The following is a 14719-nucleotide window of genomic DNA, read 5'->3' as shown; positions in this document are numbered from 1 at the left end:
TTAGTTAATATTTTCGAAGTTTTATTTAAGATTTTTTGAATATAAATGTATAACTTCATCTATTAAATCAAATCTCACATATTCAGAAATCTGACATCAAAAGACATTGATAATTTGTTGCTTATAACCAAAAATAAAATGCAAAAAGATAACTAAAGCACTTTAATTTCATAACTGAATATAAAAAATTTATAACTAAAACAAAAATTTATACAAAAAAACTACAAGAGCACTTCCAATTTCTAAACTACATCTACTAGAGGCTTGTGACTCCATTCCTCCCTCCGACTTCCTTGCCGCCGCCTAATTCACCATCAGCGAATCCACCGGTGATGGGTGGCGAGACTAAATTCAACTAAATTAAAAACCACAACCACCGCAACGAATCAGAGGGAAATAAAAAACCTAAATTCAGCACAATTGGTAGATCCAAGAACACGATCTATCCAAAATACAAATTATTAAAATAACCTAAATCAAAAACCTAAATTACAAAATCATAATCCAAATTAAAATACTTATTCAGATACTTGGACGATGGAGATCACCGGTGAGTTTGACTATTCGAAGAGGGAGAAAGGTAGGCGGCAACGACGAGTATGATGGTGGTGATGGTTGTCTTCTCCGTCGAGAAAGGAAGCTTAGAACACTGAGAAGAGAGGAGAGAGATCGACGGCGTTTCGGCTGCTCCAGTTGACGGCCATGGTGTAGGTGGTTTGGAGATTCGATCTTCTTGGTGGAGGAGATTTTGAGGAGAAGCCAGAGATTAGGGTTTCAGAGAGAAGGATGAGAGAAGCAAAGAATAAGTCCGTGTTTGCAGAAAATGAGAGGAGAGAGAAATATTTTCTTTTTATATAGCGCGTGAGTCCACGCGCGCGTGGTTTGTTCACCCGGTCTTTCCTACACGCGCCGTAAGGCGGTCTTACCGAAAAGCTACTGTTAACATTTTTATTAAAAATTTGGAAGAAAAATATATTAAACGGGTGGATGGATGATTAACGAATGGAGCGATCATCATCCATATCCGACCCAATCCGTTACCCGCTTCATCCGTCACCCGCATCTCATCCGTTTAGTTCGGGTATCCATCCATTTAATAATTGCGTTTGGATCGGATTAATGGATATCCATTTAATATTGCCATCCCTATTTACCGTTCACTTTCCGATCAAAACTAACTCAAATAGATAAAAGTTAAAAGGTTAGTTCTCTTGGTTAAATAGTTTAGTCTCTTGGTTAAGATTCACGTGTCAGTTCCCGATTTATTTGTGCTATAATCTATGTCATCCATCGGCCAATGAAAAAAAGGAACTTAAATCATTCTTTTAACAAGGCGGGAGACTTTATCAAACACAAAAATTGATTTAATTCCATACCGTTTTACTTATAATTAAATGGTAATATCTTTGTACTCCAGCCAGTGAAAAAAAGAAACTTAAATCATTCTTTTAAGAAAGGCGGTTGACAAAGCAATCATCGGGGACGGCATGAGTGCTTTCATCAAATGATGCATGTGGTCTGAGTCATTCCCAGCCCAATTCGTCTGGTCGAGAATAGATTCGCATAGAGACTACTGTTATCCAGGAATAGATTTATATGTTAGCCCACGGGGGCGGGCTTTCCTATGGTAATCCCGATGTGGCCTATGACCGTCCGTCCTGTTTCATCTAGAAGACTTCATCCATCACAAAAAAAATTGATTTAATTCTATTTCTACATCAACATTCTTGAACGAGATCAAGCCCGAAGGCCCTCATTCAAGTACAAATCAAATCTGTCTGTGAACCAAGTCAAATTCAAAGTGAAGATCAAATTAGATGAGCAAATATTAGAGATTGTACTCAGAAACTTCAAAAAACAATAAAATATATTTTGTTCGCATATTTTGATTCTTTTATTTTTGCAGACTTGAAATTTGTGTTTACAACCACTTATCTATCATATCTAATTACCCCTAATCTTATCTTATTTAAATTTAAAGTATATCAAAGCTCAATAATCAACTACTCCTCCCAATTTTTTTTAGGAGTCACACGACTAACAATTATCATTTCCAGGTGTATTTTATTAAGAGTCACACTTTCATTTCTAGTAACATTTCTACGTCACCTTCTAATTATTTAATATATATATCTAATTCCTCTAGGGAACACCATTACGATAAAACTCCCTCTCGACTTTGATTAAAACACATTCCCCATCATTTTTTTTCTATTTGCTTATTACTCCCCCCACTTGATTTATTATTTTTATTAGATTCAACTATCTTTTTTAAATACGCGTGTCAGTCAACATGTGACTCCTAATAAAATACAGAGGAAGTATCAGAACTGCTGAGAGAAAGCGAAATCGAAAGAGGGTGACAAGTTTTTTTTAGGTTATGGATTTTAAATGGAGTGTAACATTTTGACATTTTTTAATTCCACATAGTAAATAAAAGCCCAAAAATCACACATTTCGCAATATTTTTAAAATCACATAATGTAGGCTTATACTCCGTATATAATTACTCCGTATAATTTTAAACTTTGGACTTAATTGGATTCATGAACTCCATAAGGTTAAGTCTAAATCCAGTCTAAAAATAATTGGACTCAGATCTGAGCCCAAATCTGTTCCAAACTTTTTCTAATCCGATCCAATCCGACAAGTTTGGACGTACTGAATTGAATTCAACTTCGGACTTTTCCCAGTCTACTTACACCCTTGGTCATAATCTCATAACAAAGCATTACGAATGACAATTTAATACACCACGGATTTATTTGAAATTATTATCAGACAATAACACGAGCGATCACCCCCGAGTCTAAATACTACTTACTAGACCTGATCAACTATAGTCCGACTCACTGACCCAACCCTATCCGGCCCTAAAAAATACGAGTTTATGTGGCCTAAAACAGTAAAACATGCATTTTTAAACCAAAACTCAAACCCCACTCAAAAAACCCGTGTCGGCCTGCAAAGGCCAAACCCCACTCAAAAAACCCGTGTCGGCCTGCAAAGGCCACACAAAATTTATTGATTTGAGCATAATTTTTTGTATTAAAGTCCGATCTAACCCAAATTTTGATCGCATCCTCCACTAACATAACAACGTCTCTACAACACAGAGTATAACCCGACTCAAACTCGACCCAAATAACTCGATTCCACTACTAATCAAATACTATTCCCCATCGCTACCACGTCTCATCAACGTCCTCACTCCCCCTTCTCTCTCTCACCGGCGACGTCAAACCACCATCATCACCCACACAGAGAGAAACCCCCAATCTCTCTTCTTCAACACGAACAACAATGAGGATTCCACTCTCTCTCCTCCTCTTAATCACCCTCACTTTCTCTCTCCTCGTTTCCCACTCCATCTCCTTCCAATCCGACGAGCTTCTCCTTGACGACGACGAATTCGAAGGAGCTCCAAAGAAACAATCATCTGACCTCCCACGATCGTCACCTCAAACCACCGCCACTACAACCACCACCACGAGGAGGAGATCGTCGGATTCGGATATTGATACAAAGCTGCAGTTCACTGTTGAACATGCTTTTGGTGATTCCCAATTCTCACATGCTGGGACTTTTTCTGCCCGGCTTAAGTCATGGTCTCATGGTGGTCAGGTCAGTTCATAATTTCAATTTCGATTTCAATTTCAATCCCAACTGAATTATTTGTTATGGGGTTTGTTTGTGATGCAATCTAGGTTTTATTTGACCTTATGGGTAGGAAATTGATTCCGAATTTAGGGTTTTATGGATTTTAGGGTTTAATCAGATCAAATGCAAGGGCGATTTATTGATTCCATCTGAATAAATCTGGAATTTTGAGGTCTGCAATCAACATTAAGATCCAAGTTTGATTCTTTCTTTTTAAGATAACCAAGTTTCTTTATTTCCGCCATGTTTGCTACTTTAACAATTTTTAGTGTTGTTTCACAATTGCTGTAGAACACCAATGTAGAATTATTTCACTTTTGGTTTTTGTAACGTAGTTGATAATTTTAGAATACCAATGCAATTAACATTAAGCAATACGAAGTATGTGTCTTGAAATTGAAATGGGCAACTGGAGTGTTATTGCAAGGTCTATGTATCGAATTGCATAGAGTACAACATACTGGTTTGATTATCAGAAAATTTGCAACTCTAAGGATGTTTGACATGATATTTTGGTGGTGACAGACTCTTACAAAATTGCGATTTTCGAGGAATGCCTTGACAGAACCAGAGAAGGAGCAATTCAAGGTTAAATTGATATATAGCCCGTGTTATATGCTGTTCATGTTCTTGACAGTTTATCTTATGGTTTGATTTATTCATGTATGTAGGAGCTGTTGCAAACAGATGATTTCTATAAAATAAGACTTCCATCCAATGTCTTGAGTCCTCCGGGAAGGAATTATACTGTTTCAGCTGTGAAGGCGGTAAGCTGCATTACGTTAGTTCCTTGTTGTATTCCCTTGTATGTCTTTTTGTACTAGTGGCTGCTGGCTCTAGCCTCTAATGACCATAATTGAAGAGAGTGGTCAATAAATCGACCTACTTTTGTTTGTAACACCGTTCTTCTTTGAGTTTGGTTATGAATTCATGTGATTGTGCAATGACGTTATACATCTCACTTTAGGCTTAATTGCCATTTGAATGATTGATACTTTTTGTTGGTTCATCTATTACAAATGTTAGCAAGTTTCCATCCTGTAAATAGGGCCATCATTAACAGATTTGATTACCTTTTCCGTGTCTCATTGGCTTGTTGCCTATGTTATTTTACTGCACTTATCTCTAGTTTTTACTATTCCTGCTTATGTCTCGTAAGTTCTGTTGTTCTTCATCGGTGATTATTATTAAAGTTTAACAATTTCAGCTACAATGTCCGTCATTTAAGGTTTGCTTTTACTATCATGCAATTGCTTTTCTTTCTTTGCTAAGTCTCCTGTTATTTTGATGCAGAGATGTCTTGCGAGGGAGGCTTTGGACGAACACTTTGTCATACATATGGTACTAACCTACATGTGTTTATCTTATTTCCCCGGTAACTTTATCACGTGATATTAATGCTGTTATCAAAGTCCGCTTCTGATTAATTTTGCAATGTTTCTGTTGGTGGGCCTGTGTTGTGTATACTTTTCCAGTCCAGCTTGTATTATTTGCACTCTTTCTCAATGGAAGGACTTGTACTAGTCTATTTTATGTCATTTTTCCATGGTCTATACCCTTGGATAATTAGATTGAGTATCTCTTATATTTGATTTTTTAGGAAGGTGTTAACATTTTGGCTGTCAACTATGGTTCTCTTGGGGCATGCCCATATCCTCGGCAGCTAAAAATGGTAAGTTAATTATTTCTTTTTATCCTTTTTGCTAATTTATAATTCCGATTGTAAGTCTGGCTTTTTTAGACTGTTCCTGATCTGAATAGATGGTTTCTGTAAGATTCAACGATAACAGACATTGTATGTTTTTCCCCAAATTTTGAGTTCTAAGAAAGCTAACTAACAAGAAACCACTCTGCCCCTTTCCCTGTTTGCGGCATGACTCACTCTTTCATTCATTCATGTGATCTCCAGTCTCCATTGACCTCTTTATGGAAACTTAGTTTACTGGATTTTAATTCTAAGAGGAGCATTTTATTTCCACTTTCCAATCTTGCAAATGTAGCAAGTTGCCGTTTTTTCCGCATGCCTCTCTAGGAGTTGATCTCTGACTATGAGTTATGCGATTTTCTTTTTAAGAAAGAAATAAAGAATACATTTACATACCTTTGTAGGAATTGCTCTCTGACTATGAGTTATGAGTTGCCTTTTTAAGAAAGAAATAAAAAATGTCTTGAGCTTTTTCTTTCCCTGTTGCTTGGATCCACTCAAGCACAACTTGTCGTGATATCTATGCAATTGCGTTTTTGACAACAAACTAAAATTTAGCTGTTGATTTTCAGCCATCCAAATGGTCTTTCAATTCGTACCCAGTGTTGAAATACAGCGAGCTGGCACCAAGGTATATGCTTAATGCCTTTCTATGTTCAATTTTTGCTCTAGTGACCACATAACACTACAACACTGTTAGCAAGTTTTCATATCAGGATTATCTTTGATCCAAATAATTACCGCTGGAGCAAACTGCTGCATATATATGAATGTCTGTTACTTTTTTGCTTAGTATTTACTGCTCTGCCTAACACATCTACTCAATGCTGGTGTTTATTCAACAGAACCCCTGTTTTTATTGAAGAAACACCTGAGGAAACGGCAGAGTCTGAATTAAAGAATCAACCAGAGAGATCCTTTTGGGCAAAATATGTGAGTGATTATTTGAAAAAGATATGCCTTCCTTCTAGGTTAATTTTTTTTAACAATTTTTTGACCAAATATCCTTGATTCTCTGTTGCAGTGGATGTATTTAATCCCTCTAGGGCTGATGATTATGAATGGTATGACACAAGCTTTGAACGTGCCTGAAGAGCAGGCTGGCCAAGCAGGAGGGCAGCAACCTGCAAGGGCTCCAGCCGCACCTGTGCGAAGACGATAGTCTGTTCTCGGGAACTGCTGATTACCGGAGGTTCTTAAAATCTTAATCCTAATCTTGTTTACGCGCATATTAGCTTAGGCCGTACATTATTTCAGGGATGTTTTAGCATGTGGCAAGGGGTTTAGTGGGTGTATGTGTTTAGTCTGTGTGATTCTTCCATGTACACGTACTTGTTCATGAACCATAATGCATGATTTGCATTTTTGGTCAGATTTAAACTTTTAATCAGTGTAGTTTCAATAAGAATCGCTTTTAATCAGGAAAACCTGTTCTGATTATAAAATTCTTGTTTAATCAGAAAACTCAGTTTTAACTTTTAGGCCCTATATATGAATCATGAACCATAATACAAGATTTGCATTTTCGGTCAACAAAAGAATACAGCTACTTGTTTGTTATTTCAATTATATTTACATTTTGCACAATTGCACTGTGTGGATCATAATGGATGTCACCCTACCATAATCTGCAGTCTAAACATTCCAGTATTTCGCCTATGGCCCTAAATTAGCTATTTTAGGCACCTTCAGTATTGTATGCTACTGTGCGGGACCTTCAGTATTATCATAGACGAGCTCTGTTCTTTTCAACTTTTAAAATTAGGTTAGGGAAAGTTTAAGTCAGATTTAAACTTTTAATCAGTGTAGTTTTAATAAAAACCGCTTTTAATCAGTAAAACCCGTTCTGAATAATAAAAATCTGGTTTAATCAGAAAACTCAGTTTTAACAGGTGGTAAGAAGTTCAGTGAAAATCAGTTGAATCAAACATGGCCCTATTTATGAAATGCAAGCTTTATGTGTTTTATGAACAAGATATGCAATGGATTTGGTCCAACTGCCTTTCCGCTATTTTACTGGTACTGATGTTGTCGTTGTTTTCTTGGTTTATTACTGGCCTATGAACCCAAATTTAGGCTCAGGATATCGTCATTTCATCTTTTATGCAAGTAATAAGACTAATAACTACTCCGTACTAATGTAATTATGTTGTTCTTCTGCAGATGTAACGAGCTTATGTGGTGCAACTGATCATTAAACAGGTTCCTTGATGAAAACAGGGGACTTTTGTAATCGAGCTCCAAATTTCATTGAAGCGTATAGCCATATTAGATATTTTTTTCATGGGAAGAGTGGTCATTTCCTGAGAAGCACTGGCATATTTTCTGGTTTCTGAGGCATTTAGAGATTTGAATTACTTTGTGCAGTTGGAAGTATAAAAATATGTCTCAAACCCTAGATAATGCTTATGTTTTGGTTATGACTTTAGGTTCCAATTTTAGCACTTGACTTTGTAACTTGTACCCATTTGAAACTTGTTACTTCACAATTTTTTAGTTAATGAATTTTGTTTGCTTTTTCATGTCCATTTTTTCGCAATATTATGCGGATTTATTTACATCTTAAGAGTGTGGTTGGCTCAGTTGGCAGTAGTCGTAGGACAATTGGCCTAGACCTGATCAAATTGCGGGCAAGGCCAGGTTCGGGCCGGGCCTTGACTTAAAAATTCTACCCATTGTGTCGGGTCGAAAATTTATGCCCAAAGCCTGTTATTTCGGGCCATACATAGCGGGCTTTCGGGCTAGTCCAAATTTATAGCTCATGCAAGTTTGAGTTGTCCAAAATCTGCCCAAAAATTTAAAAAATCGTCCCTGGTCGGGGCTAAATTTTTTGCCCAAAACCCGCTATTTCGTGCTGGGCTCATGATGATCAGGTCTACATGACTGGCCTTCCACATCCGGGTTCTGGAATTCACTCTTCATCCGGAAGGGGAGATACTCGAGGTAGTTTGTAATTGGTACTATGAATTTGCAGTTTCATGAGATTCTTAAGATTTTCAATTTCGTATGAACTCAGAAATACATTTCTTTTGATCTTACACTATATGCAGTATCTATGACTCTACATAATGAGGAAACTTTCCTTCTACTCAAAATCCATAAATGTTTCTATAGAACTGGAAATAATGCATCTGCCTTTGACAGGAAGAACGACAGCTACGAGGAGTCGGAACAAAACTGCATTCTCATTCTCATCGATAGAGATATACTATGTGAGTAATTCTTGAAGAGCCCTTAAAGTTCGTCCTGCAAAACCGTAAGTCCAAGTTTATATTAATTGTTTCGAAGAAAATAATGCTGATATTCGACAGTAATTCTACTGCAATGGAGAAACAGATGTATTCACTGATTTTCAGAAAAAAGGTATGCAAAAAAAAGAGCAGAGTTCTGTACTAATTGCTTACATGATCATCATCATCCAGATAGTCGCGGTGATGATGCTGCAAGAAGAAATAAACAGCCAGTTATTATTACATTACACTGGATATGAAATGGGAATTCTGAGACTGAAGAAAATTAGTTTTTCTGTAAGGAGGTGGGAATAGAGTAGTACTGATTAGAAAGCAGGCAGGGCGGGGTTCGGGCCGGACCACGACAAAAAAATGCCTGTTAAGTCAGATCGGGCTGGGCCACAACCAAAAAAGTTGCCCGCTAAGTCGGACTGCTGGGCCAAACTTTGGGTCGTATTTTTCTGCCCAAAACCCGATGTTTGGGCCAAATAGCAGGCTTTTGGGTCATTTTCAGACCAGGTCCATTTTATCACCAAAATTTCAAATTTGAGTTGCCCAATACCCACCCATTTTAAAAAATTCGGTCGAGTCGGGACATGCCCGAAAAAAGGGCCTAAAACTTCTGCCTAAAACCCGTTCTTTTCGGGTCTGGCTCATGATGACCAGGTCTAGGGTAGAGTAGATAAACCGTCTAGCCTGCTTCTGAACTACTCGACATATTCGATAGTACATCTTTATGTCAAATTTAGTTGCTAGAAAGCATAGATTAGAAGCTTAAACACCAATAACAAGTTAGGTAATCATACACGTCTGTAACGGTCTCTGTGGCGATCCTTGTGTCGTGAACGACGATCATAACCCCTATCTCTTCTCCTCCTTTCACCTTCTTCTCTTGCTCTTTGTGCTTCCTGCAGAGTAACACAAAATCATCACATTTTGGTACCAATAATACTCGAAAAAGTAAGGGAAAATGGATCTTTTCGCACCTCTTCTTCTTGTGCTTTTCTTACTTTCTCGGCTTCTTCAAACGCCTCCTTTTCAATCTAGCAATGGTTATGAACAAAAGAAATCGTATTTAGACCATGCTAATTCAGGCAGACTATTAAGACCCTGTTCTTTTGAGCCGAATTTTACTGAACTGAAATGAATGCTACTGAAATTCAACCAAAAAGAACAGGGCCTAAATGTATGTGAAATTGTGGCACTCGGCTTAAAGAGTACCTCTCTATTGGCAAAAACTTCATCAACTACTTGTTTAGCATACTCTGGATCATCACATATCAAAATGTTGTCAAACACTGATCCTGCTTTCACCTGCATTGAGAATAATGCATAATATTAGAGCTCCGTTCTCTTCGACTTATTTTTAACCGAGCTAAGTTTTACTATTTTGCTAATTACAACTGATTTATCCAAAAAAGAAATGGATTAAACATCATTGAGAAAGTTGATGGGTTAGATTCCTACCTGCCAGACTTCTATACCCACATATTTGATAGGCTTCAGCACATACAGATCAGGATCATCTTCGAACTCTGAAAACAACAAGATATCTCATGTAACTTATCTATTTTGTAGCTGTATTTTAGGTCTGATCAAAAGGGGAAGTGGGTTCGGGCCGGGCCACGACAATAAAATCAGCCCAATGTCGGGCCAAACTCTGGGCCGATATTTTCTGCCCAACCGCTATTTCGGGCCAAAAAGTAGCGGGCTTTCAAGCCATTTTTCGGGCCGTGTTTGGGTCAGGCCACAAACAAGAAACATGGCCCATTATTTTGGCAAGCAAGCAAAAACAGCCCACTTATGTCGGGTCGATATTTTCTGAGTAAAACCGCTATTTCGGGCCAAAATATAGCGGGCTCTCGAGCCATTTTCGGGGCAGACCAATTTTGGATTGCCTAAAACCCACCAATAAAAAACATTTAAAATCGAGTCAGGACGGGCTCATAAATGGTCTTAAAAATTCTGCCCAAACCCGCTATTTTCTGGCCCGGACGGGCCGTGCTCAAGATGACCAGTTCTACTGTATTTTGAAGTATGGTACTACTGAAAATATTGTTGGATCATATACCTGGATTGTCAATCCATGGAGTCTTCCACTTCCCCTTGTAGTTCGGGTTCTTAATTTTCTGGCGTAAAGAATGAAATTAACTTCAGAGCTTACCAGAAATGAAGCACTAAATCACAGCTGATGTTCTTTCTAAATAATATGATTAGTTCATTAGTTAGCATACCTTTCGCTTCCACGGTCCCCTGTAATCCGGGTTTGGTATTCTTGGAGGTTTCCATAAGCCATCCTCATCCTCATCCCAACTCGAGGGCTGTCCAAATTCGAAACACAAACGATACAAAATTTGTTAGTCAGATTTTCTGATTTCAGGTGTAATTACAGGTTTTGGTTGACAGTTAACAGTAGCACATTAGTAATATCTAGGTGTTTGGATTAACATATATTTGATCAGCAAATTAAACACCGATATGACTCGAACAAAACTCGTTCCAAATGATCCGTTTGCCACATCTAATATTATTGTCTACTATGCTTAATGTTAATTGGATGTAAGAGCTAATACTGAGTGACAAGCAGTCAAGTCACCTGTTTGGCATTTGGGTCAGGAATTTCTGATGGTATTGAATCATAACCCTGCAATTCAGTCATGATTCATGTTATTATTCGTACGATGAACTAACTTACAGCAGTAACAATTACAGAATGCAGAAAACACAACAGTTAAAACAGAAATGAAAGCAGTACCTTAGGTTTGACATGATCAGGATCATCAATATATTCTCTTTCTTCCCAATTAGCAGGCTACAAAAGTTTAAAGCAAATCAGTTGTCTTAGAATACTGAGGAGTGCTAAAGATGGCACGGCCCAACACGAAAAAAGGCTGTCACGACCCACGAGCACGAAATCTTGGGCTGTGGGCCGCATTTTTTTAAGAAAAAGAACGACAAGGCCCTTCCCCGCCCGAGAAAGCACGCCAAAATCAGGCTTAGACACGATGGCCTAGCCTGGTCCAACACATGGGCATGGACAGCATTTTTGAAAATTTCGGCCCGCCCCAACATGTTACAAGTGGGATTGGAATGGGCCGAGCATGGGCTCGGCCCAACCCAACACGAAAAAGCACAACCCGACACGAGCACAAAATCGAGGGCCGTGACGTGAGCCGTATTTTTTTAGAAAAGCACGACAAGGGCAGCCAACCCGACAAGTACGCAAAGTTCAGTAAAAATTAGGCTTAGACATGACAACTCGGCCTGGCAGCATGTGGACCCGGGGCACTATTGAAAATTCCGGCCCGGCTTATCACGTTACAAGTAGGCTTAGCGTGGGCCGAACCCGTACAGACACACGGCCCATCGGCTCGGCCCGAAGCACAACCATCTTTACTGAAGACTAGTACTTTCTAAATGTTGTTAATTCAGATGTTATGTCATCATATTCATACATTGTAAGTTTGCAATTTTTTGAATTTTTCTAACCTTTTTAGCTTTGAAATCTTTGATCTTTCGGGGAGGAAGGATATCCCAATCTGTATAGAGACTTCCTGAGTCTCTTTCTCGATTGTCAACAAGAAGACTGTAAGTAGCATCTGGTCTAAGTATGAATGTATAAAAATGTGTTAACTTGTCTGTTTCACATTGCAATTCCTTCTTTACAGGATAGTTTTGGCCTTGGTAGGATAAGATAAGATGAAGCTTCTTTGTATCTGTTCCACATATATCTGGTCCAAACATCAAACTGCAAAGAACAGGAAAAAATCAACTGCTTAGTATATGCAAACTTCAAATATAATCCAAAAGCATGAAATTTCCAGAAGCTTTCATAAGTTTTGTAATGTACTAGACCTAGGGGTCGTTTGGTTGATTATGGGAAATAGAACTTTCTAGGAAGCCGCTTTTACCACTTATAAGTATTTCCTAGGAAGTGGGCGATAATTGTTTGGTTAAATATGGTAAGCAATTCCACTTATCTAGGGGAACCTAGGTAAGCAACTTCCTCCATTTTGTAGGAAGTAGAGCTTCCTAGGAAGTGTGACTTTCCATGTTTTTGTCAATCAAACAACACTCTAATCTTCCACTTCCTAGGAACTCATACTTCCTATGGTTTTTCATGTCAGCCAAACATCACCCTAATCACATGAGCCCGGCCCGAAAATGGCGGGTTTGGGGCAGCTTTTAGGCCCGTTTTCCAGACCCGGCCCAATTTATATACTCCGTGTTTTTGGGTGGTTTTGGCCAACTCAAAGTGCAATATTTGTTATAAATGACCGGTCTGAAATGACCCGAAAGCCCACAATTTTTGTCCCGAAATAACGGGTTTTGGGCAGAAAATTTTGACCCGGAATTCGGCCCGACCCGAACCGACCTAATGGGCAGAAATGTTAAGGTGTGGCCCGGCCCGCAATTTGATCAGGTCTAAGATGTGTATATGCAACAGAACTTTTCCAACTTAAACTCGAATGTGATTTGGATTAGAACTGAATATGACCCCGAATAACCTGTTTACCACCTCTATTATATCAGATAACTAGTAATGTGGGAGGACAAACCTGTAAGGAGTATCTCCACCAAATTTCTTCTGATTGACAAATCCAGATAAAATCTTTATATAACCACCTCCACATTCGATATCCTGTTCGAGTTTGATGGAATACTGAAGGACTAATGTTCTGTTCTTATTGCTAAATTCTGGTATTTTTGCTGATATTGCTGAATGCTTTGCATCAACAGAGGTCTGAATACCTGCACAAAAATGACAAAATTTACTCAGAATTCCTTGCTTTAAAATTTTAAATGATGTTTTCAATTTTAGTATTGTTGTTTTGATTAGTATGTAGATATATACCTTTATCATCAGGATCAGCAGCCCAGTTTCCTGCTGTGTGTTTGAATGTGCCTGCTTTTCCCTCTCTTCTTTTCCAGTCTGATACCACCCATCTGCTTTTCCAACCATCTTCGCAAATTCGAAAGTGAAAGTTAAACTCGAATTCATGGTTATAACAACAAAACTACGCGAAAAATTCTACTTCTAACAAAGTTCAGTTTTCTGTTGGTAATCAAGCTAAGCATTAGGAAAATAGATCAACTTTTACTGGTAAACTGGTAACACATTGAAACTGTCTTATGTTATCAACTTATCATGTAGGTTAGTACTAAAGAAAGGTTAAACCACGAACGAGGATTTGATATAGAATACCCATTTTACCCCTACATAACTCGAATCATGGTAAAATCCAACAAAGTTCAATTTCTGTTAGTAGTCTAGCTTAGCTAAGCATCAGGAAATATACCAACTTTTACTGGTAAACTGGTAAGACAGTCAGTAAAACTGTCTTATGTTATCAACTTTTCTATGTATAGTAATACTTAAAATAGGTTAAACCACGAACGAGGATTTGATCAGAGAATACCTATTTTACCCTTACGTAACTCGAATTCATGGTAAAATCCAACAAAGTTCAATTTCTGCTAGCAGTCTAGCTAAGCATGAGAAAAATAGACCAACTTTTACTGGTAAATTGGTAACATAGAAAAACTGTCTTATGACTTATGTTATCAACTTATCATGTACTGTATATTAGTATAAAGAAAGGTTAAACCACGAACGAGGATTTGATCTAGAATATCCATTTTACCCTTACATGTACCGTAAAATTACAAATTGCCCCTGTACGCCGTAGTACTTGCAACAGTTGTCGACTGAGGCATCTGTTAGGGTGAAATAATAAAAAGAGGGATTACCTTCAAATCGTTCTTCAAATATAACTTCTGAGAATGTTGGTTGCAGATAACATAGGAATTGTACTACTACAAGCAGTAGAGAAAGTAGTACTAGTGATGAAGGAAGCTCGATTTTCGAAGGCGATACACCAAACCTTGCCATCAGCCTAGTACTGCTACTGCTGCTGCTGCGCTGCTGCTTTTGGTGTAGCAGCAAGAATAACTAGTTATATGAAATGAAGTACAAAAATGGCCAAAAATTGGCTTGTATTTACAGTCTTGCCATTTGGCCTTCTTTTTTCTGTAGGGTCCTAAACTATTTAGGAAACTGACCAATAAGAATTGAGAATAGACAGTGTAGTAGCCAATGGGATTGTATCTCCACATATTGTAG

At 38.1% G+C, this 14719-nt stretch overlaps 2 protein-coding genes across 2 annotated transcripts; one reads left to right on the top strand and one right to left on the bottom strand.

Moving 5' to 3' along the window:
• The first annotated feature begins 3161 nt into the window (after nucleotides 1–3161).
• On the top strand, nucleotides 3162–7891 carry LOC110796638 (uncharacterized). The gene is made up of 9 exons (XM_022001716.2): nucleotides 3162–3624; nucleotides 4186–4248; nucleotides 4332–4427; nucleotides 4954–5001; nucleotides 5261–5332; nucleotides 5938–5996; nucleotides 6211–6298; nucleotides 6390–6557; nucleotides 7529–7891. Exons 1-8 carry the CDS (start codon nucleotides 3304–3306, stop codon nucleotides 6525–6527), a joined length of 885 nt encoding a protein of 294 aa, XP_021857408.1. The 5' UTR covers nucleotides 3162–3303; the 3' UTR covers nucleotides 6528–6557; nucleotides 7529–7891.
• Nucleotides 7892–8332: 441 nt separating this feature from the next.
• On the bottom strand, nucleotides 8333–14553 carry LOC110796640 (calreticulin-3). The gene is made up of 14 exons (XM_022001717.2): nucleotides 14347–14553; nucleotides 13451–13558; nucleotides 13155–13347; nucleotides 12085–12343; nucleotides 11351–11407; nucleotides 11192–11239; nucleotides 10830–10916; nucleotides 10667–10724; nucleotides 10063–10130; nucleotides 9817–9909; nucleotides 9582–9638; nucleotides 9402–9503; nucleotides 8770–8805; nucleotides 8333–8611 (listed from the first exon to the last, which is right to left on the bottom strand). The coding sequence occupies exons 1-14, from the start codon at nucleotides 14486–14488 to the stop codon at nucleotides 8600–8602; spliced, it is 1320 nt and encodes a 439-aa protein (XP_021857409.1). The 5' UTR covers nucleotides 14489–14553; the 3' UTR covers nucleotides 8333–8599.
• Between the last annotated feature and the right edge of the window lie 166 nt (nucleotides 14554–14719).

This window comes from Spinacia oleracea, chromosome 4 (assembly GCF_020520425.1).
Source record: "Spinacia oleracea cultivar Varoflay chromosome 4, BTI_SOV_V1, whole genome shotgun sequence".
Classification (NCBI taxonomy): Eukaryota; Viridiplantae; Streptophyta; class Magnoliopsida; order Caryophyllales; family Amaranthaceae; genus Spinacia; species Spinacia oleracea.
The sequence above is the reverse complement of the archived record's forward strand: the minus strand, read 5'-3'. Positions and strand labels throughout refer to the sequence as shown.